This window comes from Aegilops tauschii, chromosome 7 (assembly GCF_002575655.3).
Source record: "Aegilops tauschii subsp. strangulata cultivar AL8/78 chromosome 7, Aet v6.0, whole genome shotgun sequence".
NCBI classification, from domain to species: domain Eukaryota; kingdom Viridiplantae; phylum Streptophyta; class Magnoliopsida; order Poales; family Poaceae; genus Aegilops; species Aegilops tauschii.
Window position 1 is genome coordinate 148,595,972 of NC_053041.3, and position 21,030 is coordinate 148,617,001.

At 41.5% G+C, this 21,030-nt stretch overlaps 1 protein-coding gene and 1 non-coding gene across 3 annotated transcripts; both read right to left on the reverse strand.

The window, feature by feature from the left end:
- Nucleotides 1-1,369: 1,369 nt before the first annotated feature.
- LOC109754210 (PH, RCC1 and FYVE domains-containing protein 1) lies at nucleotides 1,370-9,485 on the reverse strand. 2 transcript variants are annotated; one of them, XR_012189995.1, is made up of 10 exons: nucleotides 9,242-9,485; nucleotides 8,322-8,474; nucleotides 7,484-7,570; nucleotides 7,011-7,100; nucleotides 5,966-6,046; nucleotides 5,617-5,805; nucleotides 3,499-5,532; nucleotides 3,093-3,239; nucleotides 1,969-2,246; nucleotides 1,370-1,873 (listed from the first exon to the last, which is right to left on the reverse strand). It is a non-coding gene; the product is annotated as a PH, RCC1 and FYVE domains-containing protein 1 (transcript). The 2 variants fall into 2 exon arrangements; XR_005764184.3 differs by having other exon boundaries at nucleotides 8,322-8,488.
- A 5,606-nt stretch (nucleotides 9,486-15,091) lies between these two features.
- On the reverse strand, nucleotides 15,092-19,521 carry LOC109754184 (HVA22-like protein a). Its single transcript, XM_020313103.4, has 6 exons — nucleotides 19,160-19,521; nucleotides 17,952-17,978; nucleotides 17,720-17,842; nucleotides 16,050-16,290; nucleotides 15,536-15,678; nucleotides 15,092-15,425 (listed from the first exon to the last, which is right to left on the reverse strand). Exons 1-5 carry the CDS (start codon nucleotides 19,213-19,215, stop codon nucleotides 15,541-15,543), a joined length of 585 nt encoding a protein of 194 aa, XP_020168692.1. The 5' UTR covers nucleotides 19,216-19,521; the 3' UTR covers nucleotides 15,092-15,425; nucleotides 15,536-15,540.
- Nucleotides 19,522-21,030: the final 1,509 nt, after the last annotated feature.

Sequence of the window (21,030 nt, forward strand, 5' to 3'; positions counted from 1 at the left end):
CAGTGGCGTACGACTACTTTTTTGTTTCTTCTCGAGCCACGGTGCTCCCCTTTCCTTTAAAAAAAAATACTCCCTCCGTTCCAAAACATAATGCTTCCTCTATTTTCGTGTTTTAACTTTGACCATAAATTTAATCAACGAGACCGACTATGACGGGAGCAAAAGTTATACCAGTGAATTCGTATTCAAAAAAGTTTTCAATTATATAATTTTTTTTTCTTCCGTCGCAGTCGGTCTCGTTGATCAAATTTATGGTCAAAGTTGGACTTCAGGAGGCACGGACGCACTATATTTTGAAATTGAGGGAGTACCAAACTCTTCATACGGCTAAGAAGGAGCGCTGTGAGAAAGCCACTGCTTAATTATGCCACGGGATAAAAACCCGGTAGCATGCACGTAGAAAAAAAAACCCTGGTAGCACCAGAATAATGCTACGGACTGATGTGGCCTCACTTCAAAGGCTAGAGTGAAGAGCATGAGATGCAGATACATATACAGTGGGTCACTGAAAACTGGCATTCCAATGGCATTGCTGTATACTCCCTCTGTTTCCACAATATAAGGTGCATCTATTTTCATGCAAGTCAAACTTGTTTATGTTTGACCATGATTATGAATAGAATATTGACATCTATAGTACAAAATAAATCAAATACGAAAATAATTTTCATGACGGATCTAATGATACAAATTTAGGTATTGTAGATATTGGTATTCTTTTTCCTTCTAAAAACTTGACCAAGCATGCACATGTTAGACTTTTAAAAAAATACACATTATATTTTGGAACGAAGGAAGTATGATGCAACGGGGGCTGAGTTGGTAGCCACACACGAGTGGCGCCAAAGTTATTGAGTTATGGGTGCCCTAGGTACGGCGAGGTCAACGACCGTGCATGTGCGAAGAAGAGGAACAAAAGACAAACAACTACCGAGTTTGTCTTTATTTAGCTCATTCTAGCCACAAAAACAGTGGAGTCACGCATACTCGGCATAAATCTCACCATTACCTGAACAAATCATGACACGCAATATTGAATTGCCCAGAGAACCTGAAACTAAGCATTTCGGTCCAAGCGCAGAGCAGTAATACTTCCTCCGTCTAGGTGTGTAAGTCACCTTACAAAAACCAAATAATCTCAAAACACTTAGGCACGGTACATTAACTCCCTTCTCGTTTCTTGTTTCGTGACATATCAACCAATAAGAGATGTGAAACGTGCATGTTTTTAATGACTTGAGACTAACAAACAGGACATGCAGTAGTAAGTTCATTGCATGCAATGCTATTAATTAGCAAAAAGACATTAAGTTCTCTCGTTTTTCCCTTCGCCTTGGTCGCAGTGCACAAGCTAAGATGACTTATACCATTTTTCAACCTGAAACCCAGGCAATTTACTTTCAAGTCCAGCAAGTCCGATCCATTTGAGTATCTCACATGGATATTTCAGCCAACTACGTACATGAGTGCCACTAAACCAAAGAGAAAAAGGAAATATTGCCTGAAACTATTTATGTCGTACAGAGAGAAGCCACGATTAACAAAACTGACTTCGTCGGGCAGGAAAGCTCTAGCTCTATACAGCATACATGCATCTGTTGGGCGGACCACCCTAAAAACTGGTCGCTCACAGAATCCACCAGGCATGTAAAAAAAAATCGATGAACAGAGACCAGACAAGTAAAGATGTACATTTGCCAGAAGAAGTTATGCTTTACACACCAGTTAGCTGATGATAAAATCCTATCCCTTTGCTTGGGATGTTCACGACGGGATGATACTGTCTCCAGTCAGGATACCATACTGCTCGTGTAGAGTTGGCCGGTGCTCGGCCCACCATCGCTCTGCTTGTTGTTCCGTGAAATGCCTCTTGCTTCGGGTGAGCAAAAGAAGCGATCAATAGGCAAATCCACGAACGGAAAAAGGCATATAAGTAGAGTTTATGAGAACAAGATAAGATATCCATACCTGAAACGGACACGCCTGAGGTATTTATGACCCGCTGGTGAGCGAAATATCGTGATGTATACACCATGTTCAACCTGTTCAGTCCATTCCACGTCTGCTACAATGCTGTTCTCTTTGCAAGGCGACTGATGAGCCAGGTGGGCGCTGGAAGCAGGTGCCCTTGAAACATCGTTCAAATGGTTCTCGCAGAAATGACTTCCTAACAACTTAGATACTTGACTGGTCCAGGTGTCGTTGACAGGACACTCTTCAGGTGTTCTTTCGGTTATACTTCTGATCTGAAAAAACAAAATAATTTTAAGTTAAACGACGAAGTAACCATGAAGTCTATTACATCGATTGCAACAGGGTTGGCGACCAGGAGTTCTTCAGATCACAAGTGGTGGAACTCCTCTGCGAAACCTTGTTGCTGTTAGTTCTACTTGAGGGAGAAGTTCCTGGATGCCTTGGTTCCTTTTGCTGTTTTCTCTTATTTCGCTTTGTCAGTTTGTCAGTTGTTGAGGCCTGTCGATCTAACCTGCCTCTGATAAGAGGCTTGGGTATTTTCTACTTTTGCTTATAGCTTATATGTTGCTAGTCATGTAATGATCGATCAGGGGATGTTTGATACTTGTAGTGCCTAGGAATGCTTGTGAACCAGATGGGTTGCTTTAATAGAAATCAGAGAGGGTGGCATCTCTTTCACTCAAAAAAAAAAAACATCGATTGCAACAGGGACACGAAATTAGCTGAATTTAAGGTTATCAGCATCGATTCATAAGCCAAAGCTTATTGTGATACCATCTGATGGTTTGAAAACAGTAATACCATGTGCTTCCACTTCTCATCACATTGCACTAGCTGGGACCTACTAGTTGTAAGCACAAAAACAAAATTTGTATCCGTGATGTGCTGCGTCTATGGTTCAATGTTCTCTGGTCTCCCCAGTTATTGTTTTCAGTACGTCAGCATTTCAACTTGCAGGTATAGAACCTAAAGCAAATGTATACAAGCTGATAAAGAAACTTCAAGTAAATAATGCACTGGCCCAATGTGGAACAAGACAGCTTTAGATTCTGTCCTAGGATTATGCAACTGATATGTTTGCACTCCAAGAATTGACAGTATAAGAAAAAGAAAACTACCTGAGTAGTAAGGGAACTGATAACTTCTTTTGCTGCTTTGCACTTCAAGTTCTCCTCAGCAGCAGTAGTCCTGGCCTCTCTTAACTGATTATTAGTTCTGTCAAGTTCTGCTTCAAGTAATTCAGACTTACGTGTCAGCTCTTTCACCTACGAGAATCGATCAGGTTAGGTCACTGTGTGAGAAATTTTTAGTCAATATTGTTTCCAAGGTAAAGATCGAGCAGTACATATATTAACTCCCAAGCAAACGATTGGAAATCTAATTCTAATTTTCTGAATGATCATATATGCTGCCTAGAGAACTGTCATCCTACGAAAACATCAATCTTTAGAAGAAACGAGGATCGCAGGACAACACTTGGAATCTTGATGAAATTGCAAAATTGTATACGATGATGATGGTTACCTGTGATTGCAATCTAGCAACTTCTTCAGTCATATTTTTGTTTGACGGATATGCACAGGCAGAGTCTGGTGATGTTAGGACAGATGTAGTTAATCTATTAGTAGGATGTGGTGAAATCGGACCACAGGACAGGGGTAATGCCGTCGAGGTAGGAATGCACAAAGAAGTCAACTCCTTGGAATGGCCTATACTACCAAAGCTTAAGTTTCCTGAATGATGAAGAGGAAACCGGCTGTTATTCCTTGAGTGTTTACCTTCAGGCTTGAATGATTCCATGGTCAAAAACCTAGATATACGCACTCGCAAACTCTTAACTGTGTTTTCTCTATCAGTTGCTTCACTGGATAAAGGATGTGGGTTTCCATCAAGAGGCTTTGAGTTCTGCAGTTTTTTAGCATCCCCGGCCGTATTAAGTTTGGTGCAGCACTCATCACATACCCGATATGGTTTGTTCGAATTTGGAGCCAAAGAAGCTTTTGTTGATTTTCTCATGCTGCATGCTTTGCAATATACTAAGCCACAGTTATAACAGTTATGCCTCTTTCTTATAAAACTAAATTGCAAACGACAGCCAGAGCATAGTGACTGATCCAAACCAGATGTGCACCTATGGAAACATATAACAGCAGTGAAATCTGTACCACATGCCACACTCTTCACTTGCTTATCTTTCAAAGCCTCAACAGGAGTTGGAGTATTCCGATCAAAATTATTGCCATGCCCTAAACGACCATTCGCACCCTTGCCCCAAGTATAAACTCTAGCTTTAGAAGTCAGCAGAGCAACATGATGAGAACCACAGGCTATCTCTTCAACACAACTGCTGGAGATGCTCCCTTTAACAACAGTGGGGAGCTTCCCATCAATCGTCGGATTTCCAAGTTGTCCAAAAGCATTACTGCCCATTGTGTACACTTGCCCAGAAGTTGACAAGGCTGCCGTAAAGTCATAGCCACAAGCTACTTGGCAAAAACTAAGCTTACGAAGTGATTCCACATAGGCTGGGATGAGTCTGGTTTCCCTGTCAGCATGTCCAAGCTGACCTTTATTGCCATCTCCCCATGTGAATAGTTTACAAGATGTGGCAGAATTTAGAGAATCTACAACCTCAACTATCGCAACTGTATGCCAAGCACCACAAGCTGCAAGTACAGTTCGTAAGCCTCTTAGAGAGCTCACTTCCCTTGCAACATTTGTGCTTTGGCGATCTCCATGGCCCAATGCACCAAATACTCCATCGCCAAAAGTGAACAACTGGCCAGCTGAAGTCACTACGGCTGTATGCGAAGGTCCACATGATACCGATGAGATATGCAATCCTTCCAATGGACCACAGACCTTTTTTGGAATCCAATGAGCAGTATCATTCCCATGACCAAGAAGACCAAAATTGTGCATTCCATCACCCCAGGTGTAGAGATCCCCACAAAAAGAAACAGCACAAGTATGAAATTCCCCGCATGCAACGGATTCAATATTAATTCCACTCAAGGTACTAATAAGCTTAGGGTGGGTAAGATTGGTATCAACTCCATGCCCGAGCCTACCACCTGACTCTTCACCCCAACTATACATTTCTCCTTGTTTAGTAACCAGAACCGAATGCTTACTCCCACAAGCTATATTGTGAATATCCAGCAAAACTGTTGATTCCAGTGCCTTTGGTAAAGATGCATCAATTCTAGGTCCATACAAGTTTCCAGATAAATGTGAAGAATAAGCAAGCGTGCCATCACCTACTCCCTTGCCCCAAAGGAGAACATCCCCCATTGCATCAAAATCATCACCTGATCCATAGCTGCATGAACTTACTGCACTTGAATAGCTAACTCTGAGGTTATTATCAACAGCTATTCCCCCATCTGAGGTATCTGCACTTCCAGATATACTGGAGTTAGAAGAACTAACTGAACCTGTACTAACTCTACTCCTCTCCTGCCCGGCGTATAATATCACGTCAGAAAAAATATTCCCAAAATTGGCAAATGGACGAGCATCATGATTTGTGGCGCACTGTTGGACACCTTTCGATACCTACAAAGATTGTAAGTGTGATATAAATATACATAGGTAACTAATGAATGTGCATAGTGAAATCACTCCTTAGTGCTTACCAACCTTTTTTCCAACATCAGTACTATAACAAGAAGATGCCAATGGTAAATCTCCATGCATCTGGTTAATTGGGCAATAAGATGGTTTATCATTTTTTGTTTCTGTTGTTGTCAACTTCTTACAGTTTCGTCGTGAAATAATTGCCTTTAAAGCAACAAACCAGGCTTCTGCTTCGTCCTTATCTTTGCAGATCTGCAACAAATTGCCTACTGAGGGTTATTAAACTAATGGAAGGTTCATAACAGGATCATTAGAGTTGTGTTCTAAATATTTATCTTTGATCAGTATGTACAAAAGTAATGGGATTACAAATTTAAGCATGACTACAGATAAAGAGATGAATTTCACACACCAGATCCAGTGATCTCTGCCCATATATAAGGGAGAATGATTGATGCTCTTTATCAGGTCTTGGATGTCTCAGGAAGATAGCCTGTCAAAGAAAGCAACACAGGAAACACTTTATTCATCTTGCCAGATATTTCTTGATTATCACGAAAGTAGCTGAACAGAGCTGGCAAGTGCCCTAATTTCGAAATAAAAAGAGGAGTTGACAAGTGAGCACGACGATGTGACAAGTAAAATAAAAAGGAAGAACAAGAAAAAAGAGTATAGTAGCGAGTGCTACCATATCATGGCAACTGCTTATTCTGTCTTAGAACATGGGGATTTAATATATTTTTTTCCATTGTCTTTCATGAATCCCATGTGGGAAGCAGCTTTAGAAAGCTTGGCTGTAGTACAATCAACAAGGAGAACGGTGCAGACCTCCTAAACATGGTAACTGTTCATACTGTCTTCAACAAATGGAGACAGCTGAGCACATCTTCATGGCCTACCCTGCCACTAGGGAAGTCTTGTTCAGAATGCTAAGGAGTAGCATTGAATCAAATTTAGCACGACTGCAATTTTCAATGCTGGAGACCTGGTGGCTAACAAGCCGGAATAGGTTACCGAAGATCAGCAGAAAGTTCCACACTATTGTAACTTTGTGGTTTGGCAGTAGGGTAAGTAAGCCAATGATTTACAAAAACTGGCAAAACAAACAGAGAGAGCTTACCCAGTCCATCAGAGAGGAAGGGACTCAGTGGCACTTGGTTGGAAAGCTTTGATTGACTTTGACTGTACTCTTAATTTTCCTATTTTAGTTCAACAGATGAACTATGACTATGAAGTTTATCCCAACCCTTTAGGCAAATGATTTGTAAGTTTATAGCATCATTGTCTTATATTTGGCCTTGACACGGTTTATCTTAATGAAAATATACACATACCGTATACATGTTCATGAGCACTAACATTAATCCGAGTTACAGTTGATCACAGAAAACCCTTCCAGGACTGATGAGGTGAATCGCATAATCATAAAACAGCAAAATATCCAAGTACGGACATACCGTACGCTGTCCAGGAATTATTTTCGATACTTGAATAAGGTTTAGCTTCTTCTCCATTCGCCCGGAGTGCCAGATGAGCATAGCCTCATCCTAGGAACAGTAAAAAAATGATAAAGTCATAGGCACAAGATTTACCAATGAAATATTTCTTTACATAAAACATTAGGACACGGTGTTTATTCTTTTGGCATATGCATGTTTTTCTCAGAAGATCCTATGATGCAGAATGTACATGGCACTTGCACATTATGTATGTCTCCTCAGCCCGCATTATCTATCTGAGAATCAATAGATGGAGGACTTGCATGCCAAATGTAAGAGATTTAGTCTCAGGAAAATGCTAAACACAATGGTTAGAATTTACAAGTAAATGGTAGAGAAACAACCAAAAACTATCTCATCTAGTTGATTTAATAATACAACAAAATAGGCTAACACTTTTTATTCACAGAAGAAGATACTATGGTACGTACATTGGAAAGTCTGAATGGGCAGAATTTTGGTTTTCCCCGCCGCCCATATTTCAACAAGTGTGTTCCTTTCTTCAGGGTTGTTATTGCCTAGCAATTCAAAAGGTCCCCGTTGAGTGATAGAAGATGAAAAGGACCATTCCATTACACACTATGAGAGCAAAATAAAAGTACAATTTTGAGAATAAAGCAAAGTTAATCCTCTTATGTTAATGCTGCTTCACATACACTGCCTTCATAAGTTTGAATTGTATCATTAGAATGCTATTAATTTACATGCTCTCAGTACTCTGAGATAAGACATTATATGATTGATGCTCCCAGCTTCCCACCACCAAAATGTTGTTAAACCGGTAACTTTGCAATTTGCACCAGGTGCTAAACCTGTAAACTACCTGCTTGTGTTTTCTGTTTTCCATGGCATAGGATTCAGACAATAATAGGTCAAGCCATGTTACACTGCTTGAAGGTTATTGCCAGAAAATACGCAAGTAAACATGGGTGCATACACGTGAGTTGCAAAAGGAAAGCCTTTCAAAAATATTTAAAAATTCTCACAAATGTGTATTAAATAGAAGTGTGAGCACTAACAAAAAATTGTTCAATACACTCACTAAGTGCTCATACTATACAGCACAACATCGTGATTAAAAAAAAAATCGAAATTCAGTATAGTTGCAAATTCGGCAAAATGAGAATACTGAGGAAGCAGATATTTTCTTTGAAAAACAAGAAATGAACCAAAATTCTAGTCCAGGTGGACTTGAACTTGGATCGTGGAGTTGCACATCTAAATGGGCCACATCAGTTTACCCACTCCACCTAGCTGATAAACAGTTACCTGTTCGACATTCCTCTCAAAGGGATCGTTCTTCAAATAATCTGCAGCCATGCAATACCCAGAGTCATATGCCGCAAACTGAGTTCACTCCAACACCACATGTCTGTCGCAGCCACATAACTTCCTCCAAACCAATACCACAAAAGGCAAACCCTGTAGCAAGGGATCTGCAGAATTATAAAATCTGAATCACTAATTCAAACACAGCACTACAGCTAGATTCTTCATTTCTTCCAATTTCTACAGCATGCAAGCATATGGAAGAGATAAACCATGGGAACTTTTAGGTACACACGCCAAGTATGCCTGACGTTAGCTTCAGATCAACTGTAAACACTATGCCTACCGACATGGCATCTGGGATCAAAAAATGCGGAGGTAAAGTGGGAGCACAATAGCTTAGACATTTTGCCTTCAAAAAACATAATTCAATCAAGATAGTGGTAGTCTGGTAGACCTACAGTACTGCAACTTTCTTTGGTAAAAAACACAACCGAACCTTCAGCATAACTCTAACATAGACTCCAATCACTCTTAGCAGGAGATTATCTCTAGATAAAAGATAAAGCATGCCCCCATTATCAGCATTGCACAAGTGGATACAAGATGTAAGGATAAATGTGGCACCCAGCATCAGCATTGCACAAGTTGATACAAAGAGGTAAGGACGAATGTTCCCTGAACTAACGGCTGGAACAGATTCGCATCGAGGCAACACTAGTGGTCCAACGCCCAAAAAATTCACAAAAATGTGAGCAAAATAATGGGGAAAACATCCCCAGAACGTGGACGCGGGATTCAGGGCATAAAAAATACAGCCTAATGACTAAAATTCAATCCTGAAACCGCTCCAGCATAGATACATTTCGGCCGCAATCCAGGCCGCCCTCGCAAATCGCCCCCAAAAAACATGGGATTACCTCAAAGCTCGGCCCCGAATCATGGCTGGATTTGACGGAGCCGAGGCGATCCTTGTCGGCGCGGCAAGGGCGCCGGCGAGGTGATTCGGCGGCCGGACTCCTCCGGCCGGTCCGGGGCGGGGGGGCGATCGGCGAGGGTTTTGCTCGACGCGTGTGCGGTGGGCGAGAAAGACGGGCGGAGCGGCGGAGGAGAGAGAGGAGGAGGGCCAACGAGCTCTGGCGTCGCGCGTCGCGGAAGAAGGGCGCCGGCCTCCGGGAGGTTGCCGTGGGCCGGGTGCATGGACCAGGGAGGGTAGACCGTTGGGATGCGGTGTGTGGAGTGAATGGACGGCGGGGATTGAGCGTTGTCGTTCACTTGTAGGAGGATTAGCGCGCGTGTCGAGGAAACAAAACGTTTGTAATCTGACGATGACTGTCTACAAGAAAATGGAGGAAACTACTGTACACAAGAACGTTTCTTGGCTTTTTTTAATTGATTGAATTGCTTACCATATATGTCACGTGATAAACCCGTTTCTGGCCTATATGCACACGAGACTCGAATCCAGCAGCATAGAAGCGCTGGCCAAATGCATTCGATGGAGCGTGTCGGCAGTAAATCAGCCGCAGTTTTGTCATTCACATAGCATCATTCCAAGAAAATTACTGTAATCTCTTACTATAAAAATTCTGTAATGTGATGTGCAGGACCACGTCATTTTGATCAAAGCTGGAGCTGTTTGGTTTCGAACAGGCAGGCTGATTATTTATTTATTTTTGCAAATTTCTTGCAGTTTTCAAAAGAAGTACTAGTAGAAAAAAAAAACATGATTACAAGGTCATGCACACTCTAATCCCACTAGATTTTTTCCCACCAAAGTTTGTTTAATCGCACTATAGATTTGAGGCAGAGAATAATATAATAAAATGATTGTATGCAGAGATCAGGGGTCATTCTCCGTTTCACACAAAAAATTTGAGGCAGAGCAAACCACAACAGTGAAAAGTGCTTAGGAATATAAACCTCAATTTTTCTTAAGCAGCGGCTAAACACATATTTGGAGTCACAAATGCTTAATTTTGTTAGGATTTAATTAATACACTTAATTGAAGGGAAATCTCCCCTTGTCCTAACCGTCCCTCCGCAACAACCGCATCCCTCGATGCGCTGCTTGGGAACGGACGGAAAAAGAATTCTATGAGACCAGGTCTCTTTTCTAATAGCATGAGACCCCTTTTAGGTTGTGCCACGTGTCATCGTCAATCTTAAAGCACCTCCATCTTCCCGAAACCATTTCTTCCCTGGTCGTCTTCCTCAAACAGAAGAGGCGCCAGTTGATCAATTAGTAATTTGCTTAGTGTTCATCCGACTAACTAATTAACTCCAGCTGTATATACTTGCAAGATTGCATCTTCTATCTTCTTAATAAATCTATTAGTATTCAGCTTTGCTCTGCTAATTACACAATCGCGAACTCATTAATAACAGAAGTCAACAAATCAGTGATGTGCTGATCCGCTGATGGCTACTGGCTTGAAATCTCAAAGCAGATCTATTGTCCATTTGTCCTACGACAATACAGCACCGAATAGTTCATAGCTCGTTACCTCGTTCTTGTATAATGAGTCACCGACCGTCGCCGTCCAACCAAAAACAGTCGGTTTGCCGGCCACCGAGGGTCCGATGCCACTGTCAGCTCGCCGCTTAATCAATGATATGACGGAGATGACAGCCCCAGTAGCCGCAGGTGTAACATGGCTGTGTTCCAGTAAGACCAACTCAAGGCGGAACGGCAGGATTAGGAAGCCAGTAGAACCGCAAAGGAGACGGCGGTGACGGGCCGTCCGCCGGCCGACCTTGCTACATCTATCAGATCAGATCCGAACGGAGGTGGAGTAAGGAAAGGGACGAAGATGCTTTGAGATCGGTGTTGCCACGTGGCTTCTTCTAAGAGGGGTCTCATGTGATGAGAAATGAGACCCGGTCTCATAGAATTTTTTTCCCATGTCCTATTAGTACAACGATATTGTTTTGCGATTGAGATTAAGTTTTCTCGCATAACATTTGCGATTGAGAAATTTTCTTTTTCTCGCAAAATAATTCATTGCGGTTGAGATCAATTTTCTCTCGCAAAATATTAATTCACTCCGCTGAATTATCTTGCAACTTGATACAAGATCATCTCATTCAATTTGAGGTCTATACAATTCAAGTTTTACATTTGAGCATCAAGTTTGCAACATCATTATTATTCATTACAATAGTAGTGGTTTTCTGTAGAGTACCTTGTATTCCAGAACGTGATGTAATATATTTCCATGTTTCTTACATGTTTAGATTCATCACATCTATTATTTGCAATTGAGATTGTTTATCTCTCGCAAAGATAAATTCAGTACCTCTGCAGTACTGTTTCTTCGTTGAGTACTATTATTAACAATATTTGGATTTTATGTGCACTACAAGTGACACAGGGAAGCTAATTTTAAGGCTCGCACACCTTAAAGTCTACGCTGAACCACTCAGACTCCTTGAATGCATCAAGTCGAGGCAAGTGGCTCTTCCCAGCCATTGGGTAGACTATTCAAGTATTCCATGATTCCAAAAGACATATCTACATGATGGTCTTAAGTGTGTGCTTTATTCACACGAAACCATTGGCTCATTATCTTGACATCGATTTCAAGCAAATCGAATGGATAACATTGCAGAATTCTCCTTGAGGGCCTTCTCTATGGCTTTTGGATTGAAGTTTAGCAATTTGCCCTAATGTCTAGACTCAAAATGGTTTGGTAGAATCCTATCCAAAGAGTTAAGCTCATTGCATTATCTTTACTTTGGAATTGCAACTTACCAACTTTACGTTGGAGTCATGCAGTTTTACACGCTCATGACAGAACTGCATAATCTTATACCCCTCTATCTTTGATATGTGGATATCTACCAAGTATTTCCTATATGCGGTAATTTGGTTGCATACCGATATCACCACCCGGCATACATCATTGGCCCCTCAACATATAGTTGGGATCTATGTGAGGAATAATTGTATTTCCGTCAATACCTCGAGCCCCTCGCATGGGGAGTTATTCAAGGCCAGTATGCTGATTCAATGAGGAACATTTCCAGGCATTAGGGGGAGATTTCAAGTACCATAAAGAATGCCAGGAAATTAGTGGAATGTTCAACACATTTCTGCCTCAAATCCACGTACTCAAAGATCTGAACCATGCGTTCAGAAGATTTGTAACACATTGCAAATAACCTGCCAGATTCATTTACTGACTATAAAGGTGTCATACAATCCTACAATCCTGGAAAATATGTCGGAAAGAGTGGAGGTACCAACTAAAACCACTCAACTCCCCGTTCAAAGCAACAGGGGGAGAAGTACGGCAATAGTACATCAGGATTCAGCTTCTCGCAAGCAAGGATATCAAGGCCAGTGAATCGGTAAATGCAAGTCAACTTCACGTTGACAGACACCTGATGGGTAGTATACACCCAGTGGACAGGAAACCTCCACCAACCCAGGTCATAGTGCACACAATGATCGGGACATCGGAATACCCGACTCAATCGCATTGGGAAATCACGAGCAGTCACCATGGGTAACGATATTTCCATCAACTATATATTGATATATAGATTCTGGAGAATCATATAACCTGAAGTCTACAATTGTCGACATACATTTCTCAACTAGATTGCAAAAACCTTTCAAATGATTCAGATCCAAAGACCATGGCCATGGCAAAGTGTGAACAACACTCGGACTGAACTCAAGCAAAGGGTATAATCTAGGTAGAAATGATCTTGCTCAATAATGGGAAGGTATTCATAAGCAATACCTACACCAGTTTTCTTCTGAAAACGGAATTGAGAACAACGAGGTGGTGAAACAAAGAGCAAGTATTGTAGCACAAGGGTTCTCGCAGATACCCAACTATTCTCCAGAGGTGGAATCTCTTTCCGATAACTTATATCATTGGCAGTACAAAATCGTCTATCTTTGCAGTTGATAGATGTAGTGATTACATATCCATGTGGATCACTAGATTCAGACATATATGATTGATTCCCGATGGAATCTCAATTCTGAATCGAAATACAAAATGCAACATACATTGTGTAAATTCAGTAAGTCACCATACGACTTATTATTGTTAGTACATATGATACAACTGACGTAGTGAGATACTTATACACAAGGATTACTCCTACAATGATGATTATCCATGTTTGTGTGTGCAATGACGACACATGTAATCATCTAAATGACGGAGTTTAAAATGAAGGATTTGGGTAAACCAAAATACCGCTCGTTACTACAAATTGAGCACCTTCATTCATACATTATGGTATACTATGTTGTCTATATCCATAATATATTGGAGAAATTCATTGTGGACAAATCTTATCCATCCATAACTCTCATGCTAGTTCATTCTCTAGATGTAGAGAAAGATCTATTTAGACCAAGAGATGGTGGAAATGAGATATTGGGACTCAATGTTCCATAATGCCATTGGATCCACCAAACACAATTGGTTGGTACTCAAGAATATTTTTCGATATCTCCAAGGCATCAAACATCTTGTCCTGGTTTTTCAGTCTCACAGAAATGTGAACACCGATCTCATTGGATACATCGATCAGATCACCACTATGTCAGGTCGTAGACAAGCTTAGTGTTCCTACTATGTGTGGTAGCCCTCTCATGGAGAGTCTTCGAAACAGACCTCATGGCTACATCCACCAACCATTATCTCAACGATAATGTTTCTTGTGTTGCCCGGATGCAAACAGGTTACATAATAAGCAATATCGCTATATTGCATATCTTGCAAGTCAAATCATATGACTGGTTTGTTCACGAAGTCTCTACCAACTTCTACATTCCAGATATATGTTCTTGGAATTGGTATGTGATGGCTTCAAAATTTGCAAGAATCAGGGGAAGTATCTTCCTGAATCGTTCATGTTCAATGCATCATATTATACTCTTTTTCCCTTCATGAGTTTACTATACAGGTTCTCATAAAGGTTTTTAATGAGGTAATATCAACATAAGATCATATGTCATACTTTCAGTTTTCCCCACCGGGGTTTTTAGGAAAGTATATACGACATATTTATTGTTCTCTTGATTCTACGAGTTTTCTCGTATTGAGTTAAAGGAGACAATAACCATTATATGTTGCATAATTTTCTCCTTATTTTTCCAACTGGGTTTGAGCGAGTTTTGGCAACATATTATACTCCTCACATTTTTCCCACAGGGTTTTCAGAGAAGGCTCTTTTCAACATGATGATATGGCATGTTCAAGAATAAATTAGGGGGAGTGTTAGGATTTAATTAATACACTTAATTGAAGGGAAATCTCCCCTTGTCCTAACCGTCCCTCCGCAACAACTGCATCCCTCGATGCGCTGTTTGGGAACGAACGCGTCCCTCTGTTGCGTCCTTTCAGATTGTATATAAGCCTAATCATTAATGGAAGAGATGAACAGTTCAATTCATTTTGTCTCTCGCTTTAGAAATTGACTCGCAACAAATTGACACATTTCCTAAAATCGGCTCAATCTGACAGTGTTATAATAAACGCTAAAGTTGAAAACACCAGTTTCCTTTTTTCTAAGTACCCCTCTCTACACGCTTTGTATTGTGGTCTGTTGATGACCTAATAGGCTCGGTTAAAATTTCATGACCCAAATATTGCACACACAGAATTCTTAAGTCCGACTTCTAATTGTTTTTAATGCTTAAGTCAATTTCCTCAGTATGCAATATGAATTTAGTTAAAAGTAAACTACAGCTTGGTAAAGAGTACAAAGCTGCATTTTTCATAACTTAGACATAACAAAAATAAATAGAACTTTGCGCCCATTTGAAGTTCTTAATTCTAGAAAAGTCTTCGGAATGTTTGAAACGCACAACTTCCCCGCACTAACACACAGGAAATCGCTATGTTCGAAGCAGGCAATGTCTAGTAGAGGCACATAATCAGTTTGTCTAGCCAAATCTGTTACTAATATGCAAGACAACATTACATCATCTGGGAACATGTCAATGATGGCACCTATTTACAAGAATTCCGCCGTCACATAGTTCTTGTGGTACCAATTACGATTTGGTAGACGCATCATGCAATCCTCAAGCGCATGCGTGGAAAGCTCTTCATCAGGCAGAATCCAAGAAGACTGCATGAAAAGTAGAATTGCATCTTTGTAAGGAAGAGCCTTCGCTACTGATCATAACACAAATCTAGTTTGGCGTTAACATCCAGCTTGTAAGTACACTCCAGGCTAACCTGATTTAGTGTCGGTAATTTTTATCGTAGAATGGATTTTCACCCCATGAATCTCTCTCAGCCTTGCCCATCTTTTCAGCCTCCGCCTCCTGCAAGATTGACCGCCTCGTGCTCCTAAACTTTGAAGGCTTTGTACTTGTAGACTGAAAAGAGTTGATAAATTAATTGCACTAGCTAGAAGGAAGATAAAACATATAGAGGGGAAAGTACAATCTATGGAAGTGTAGCAATTGAACCATCGAGCACGCTGGTGCAAGAAAACCTGCATGTCAATGCTATGCAATGCAAGCATTCAAAAGAGTGAGTCAATCATCCTGTTATGTTACTTCACTACAGTAAAAATGGCTTGATTCACAAACCAGTAAAAATGATGTCACAGTACTACGCAGACTGCATGAAAGAAGGACAAATATCACATAAATGACATAAGCAGGAATATAGCAACACTCCAATAGATAAACATATGATACTAAAGTAATGCATTTGCAAGTATTTTAGCCGACAACAGGAATACCTTGCTAATTAGCTTCTCAAATGCTTCCGGTCCATTTAGTTCAATATATTTCTCAGCGGCTGAGAGTACGTCATCAGATTTACTCAACTTCTCCTTCCTTGGGACGTACCAGATGTTGACTATTTGGCGATTCACAAACATTGGTCGCGCAAAATGCTCGTAAACATAAGCAGCACCATTGAAGCAAGGAAAGACTAGCCAGCAGTTGAAGAACAGTTTTCCATAGGGCCAGAATGGAAGCCTTCAAAAAACAATGTTAAGAAGGTAAGAGGAATATTTAATCTAGTATATTAAGAAACTCCAGCTTGCAGAGGTAAGAGGAAAATTTAACCAAAGCCGTCAAATGATCAAGGGTAATTCTGGTTACAGGATTTTTTTTTTACTTATGCAAGTTATTTCTGATGCGTTGAAAACGAAATGTTTTGTCTTTTAATGTAAAAAACACACCTATGTTTCTTTTGTTCATACTATAAGAATGGATTACAAATTATACCACATACACAATGATCAATATAGCAAAATTTCTGTTTCAAGTTGTTAATATTTGTTGGCGAGGACATTCTTATTCTTCTGTGCCATACATGTAGATCATGAATTAAATCAAAGATGCAAGTAGCACTAGCACGTGTAACATCCGTCCAGGTTGTATTTTGAACTTGAAGCATAGCACATCTAGCCCATTATATCAACAATGCATAGCATTCGGTTCTTATTTAAATTCAGAGTGTATACTACCTACCTAAGTGCTTTCAAAGTTTCGTAAGTATCAAATGGTTGTGTTAGTGATGCCATGTAAACTAAATTGTAAATAGTATGCACTGGAGGACACTAGCAAGGAAACGAAAACTAATATAGAATTAATACAACAAATTACCTCCTTATTTCCTTATTAACCATGGTGCTTTAGTTATGTATCGTTTCCCTCCAGAGTTATATTGAGTGCAAAGCCTACGACAACCTTATGCAGGCATTGATAGACTTTTACCTACTATTACGAGGTAATAGTAGGTATGAACCATTAGGTTACATAGGATTAACGGCTCATATTGGTTCGATTGTAGTGCTATAATTTCTCTCTCAGGAAAGCATATCTGAACATCAATTCGCCTTGTAATAGGATTGACGGCTCATATTAGTTTGACTCTAGTAAAGGACAGCCCGGTGCACGTAGCTCCCGCTTGCGCAGGGTCCGGGGAAGGGTCCGACCACTTTGGGTCTTTTGTCGCAGTCTTTCCCTACATTCTGCAAGAGGCTGTTTCCAGTACTCGAACCCATGACCTCATGGTCACAAGGCAACAGCTTTACTGCTGCACCAAGGCTCCCCTTCCGTTAGTTTGATTGCAGTCTTATAAAAGAAGACATCATTGCAGTCCTATAATTTCTCTCATGAAAAGATATGTGATCATCTATCCGCCTCTTGGTGCATCAAATAGTTATATTCAGGTATCTCTAATGATTTTAGCAACAAATAATGAATAACACAAAAAAAACCAAGAAAAGCATAAAAGGGAGCACATTGAATCAGGGCCAATTCTTCTCTTGGTCTTTTAGTGTTACAGCTTTCACTACTGGAAAGTAGAAATTACGAGGAGTGCCAACAACACTGAACATTTTGGGATATTTAAGGTCTAAATACAGTGTATCTGAAGAGCCAGAAAAGTGATGTTTACCATTCAAGTATCGGAGCAAAAGTGAGCTCAAACAAAGTGATAAACGAGTACAGCACCCAGTAAGTAAGCCATTGCTGATCATCTACTTGAGATTTTGTTTCAATTGCTCTCACAGAAGCATATCTGCAAACAGTGTTAACAGAAAAAATGTGGAAATTACAACAGTGGAAATCAGTAGCAAGATGAAACGAGTCAAGTGAATCATGAAACTGAGGATAATGGTAATACTTACAGAGGATAAGCAAGCGAAACTAATGGCCTGCAAAGAGGAACAAAATTAAAATTGGAACTAAAAGCACTTAAGTATAGCATTTAGAATCCCTAAAAAAAGTATAGCATTTAGAAAAGTATCCTAGTCCTGAAGGTAAAGGCATCACACAGAGATAGAGCCAGCTCTATCTCTCGGAGAATACATGATAAGATGGCATTATCTTTTGTAAGATGAAATATTTTTGTTCTTAACAGTTAACCCCATTCTCCGTACTGCCATGAGAACAATGCAGACAAGCTACTGCACCAACAAAAGGCATTTAGCTCCCCAAGATTGTAACAGCACATCACAGTAGATCCAGTAGTCAAATTGAGCAGAGTTTGTAGAACACTGAATTCAAGCTATATCCTGAACACCAACCACTCTCTTCAAATACATCCGCAGCATTGCTTCCTCCTCTAGGCACGACAACCATTTGCACTGAGCATATAAATGTGTCCCGGACAGAAGAATCGGTATATATGTCCTTAACTTCGTATTATCCCCACAGCACTGGGGCATACAGATCAGCAAGACCAGCATTTAGTTGCACAACACAAACTGCTGTCAGCAGTCGGCCCCACGTGATTGGCAATCTCTGTGGAAGCATCAAGCATACAGCTAGTCCAAGATGCAAACATAAACAAGTACTCCAGTTGATGCTCTCAGAGAAAGCGCCAACATAGCACACAGGAAAACCCCAACTTCGAAACTAGGGCTTTGAGGTATTTTCCATTCCCACTCTCAGGGAAATAATCAATATAAGGACACACACAAAAAATTCCTAACTTTGACACTAGGGCTTTGAAGTTTTTTTCCATCGCCACTCTCAGAGAAAGCATCAATACAAGCAAACAGGGAAAGAAATCCTAACTTTGACACTAGGGCTTTGAAGCAGGGCATTTTCCGCCGCCAGCAAGATCCACATGACCCAAACGCATGCGCTTACCCTTACCCCGGGACAGCAGCCTACGAATCGACCGCTACAAGATTCTCGCACATCTTCGCCCACAAGCCCCAAGCGCAGCCTACCAGGCTAACGACATGAGCAGCAGATCCATAACATGAGGAAACCGCAGCAGCGATGAATCCCCCAAACTAATCGACCAGTGAACCAATCGCCGGGCGAGGATGCAGCCTTGAACCAGAGCAAGAAAGGGGAAGGGAAGGGGAAGGGGAGGAGCCCGTACCCGGCGAGGACGTCGAAGTTCTTGGCCAGCACCTTGAGGAAAGATCCGGACCCCATCTCTCTCGCACCCCTCCCCCTCCTCCTACGCTCCTCCTGCTACCCCTGCTGCTTCCTCGACTCCACTCGCTCTTCCCTCGCAGCACCTACTACCCTAGTGCGGCGCCGACGGGGCGTGCGCACAGTAATGGGAGCAGATTCTCCTCCTTTGCGAGCCGTTGGTGTTTGGTACACGCGCTTTCCTTTTCACTCGTCTTTTCTCTAGTTTTCTCTCCACAGCTCTCGTTTTCTTTTCTTTATTTACGCCAGATACTCTTCAGCCTCTTTTCTGAGACGTTTATCGCTCCTTGCGTATGGCCGACCGCCCTGTGCCGGGACGCCGACGGGGCCACCACACAAGGTTCTAGGGTTCTATTGCATTCTCTCTAGCAGGTAAGGTGGGCCCTTTCAGTTCGGCCCATCAGTGAAAAACGAGTGGATTTCAGTGCAGTTTTGGCCCGTTAAGTCTTGGGAAAGCAGAACATCTAAAGGAGATCAGAATTTTTACTTTTCCCTCCCCCTAGGGTTACTTTTCCCTCTCCCTAGGGTTACTTTTCCTCTCAGGGGCGCTAGCACCAACGTTGAGAAACTTTCTTCCCTGCCTCTCGCTTGCTGTCGGAACTGCTCGGGTTGACGAATGGGCGATCTAAGGATCGCTACCCGACTTTGGTTGGTAAGCAGGGAGGACGGAAGAGCCGATTAGGGGTTCTATGCCCGGCGACCAATCTGTTTTCGAGCTAGGGTTGCAATGGAAACGGATGCTTCGGGCTCATGCTCAGGCTCGGATGAGGTCGAGGCAATTATGAAGGCATTGGGGGTCTTTGAGGAGGATCTAGATGATTTCATGGTGGAGGAAGAAGAGACAATTCCGGCAAAGTCAGTGTGCCGCTTCAGCAGGCGCGGTAAAATACAGTGCGCGCACCCAGCCGGCGCATAAGCAACACATACAAGATGATCTCAAACATTCAAAATATGCAAATATCACATAAACAAGATGATCCCAAACATCAATGAGAAATATAGCATAGTTCAAATTCATAGCATAGTTCAAAATATGCAAAGTTCGCACAAACAAGATGATCACAAGCAAGTTCATGACAAACAAGTTCACACAAACGAATTAAACATGAACAATCATTCCTCATCTTCTTCCTCCTCGTTTGCCTCTTCCAATTCTCCATCCTCTTGTCTGTCCTCTCCTTCATTGGAAAGTCAAATAGTGTTTGCACTATCAACAAAGGCATCATGCGAAGGCATGTGAGGCACACCGAAAGCTCCCATGCCTCCCGTAGGTGCTCCCATGCCTCCCATGAGAGACGCAAAGCTCATGTCTCTCATGGTAGCTCCCGTGGAAGCTCACATGCCTCCGATGCCACCCATGGTAGCTCTCAAGCCTCCCATGGAAGCTCCCATGCCTCCCATGAAAGCTTCCATGCCTCCCATGAGAGACGCAAAACTCATGTCTCTCATGGTAGCTCCCATGGAAGCTCACATGCCTCCGATGCCACCCATGGTAGCTCCCAAGCCTCCCATGGAAGCTCCCATGCCTCCCATGGAAGCTCCCATGCCCCCCATAGGTGCTCCCATGCCTCCCAAGCCTCTCATACCTCCCATGCACATCATTCTTTTTTGCATCAAGATTTGATCACAGAAAAGGTTGATGTACTCCTTTTGCCTCTCATCGAAGTTGGATGTGTCCATGAAGAACTGTTGGAAATATGAGCAATTTACCGAATGATTTTATTAACAGAAATACTAGATAAAGCATGACCAGAATAGTAGTGATAAAACAAGCCATGCGATTTGACAAAGAGAAGGTAAACAGCATCTTCATAT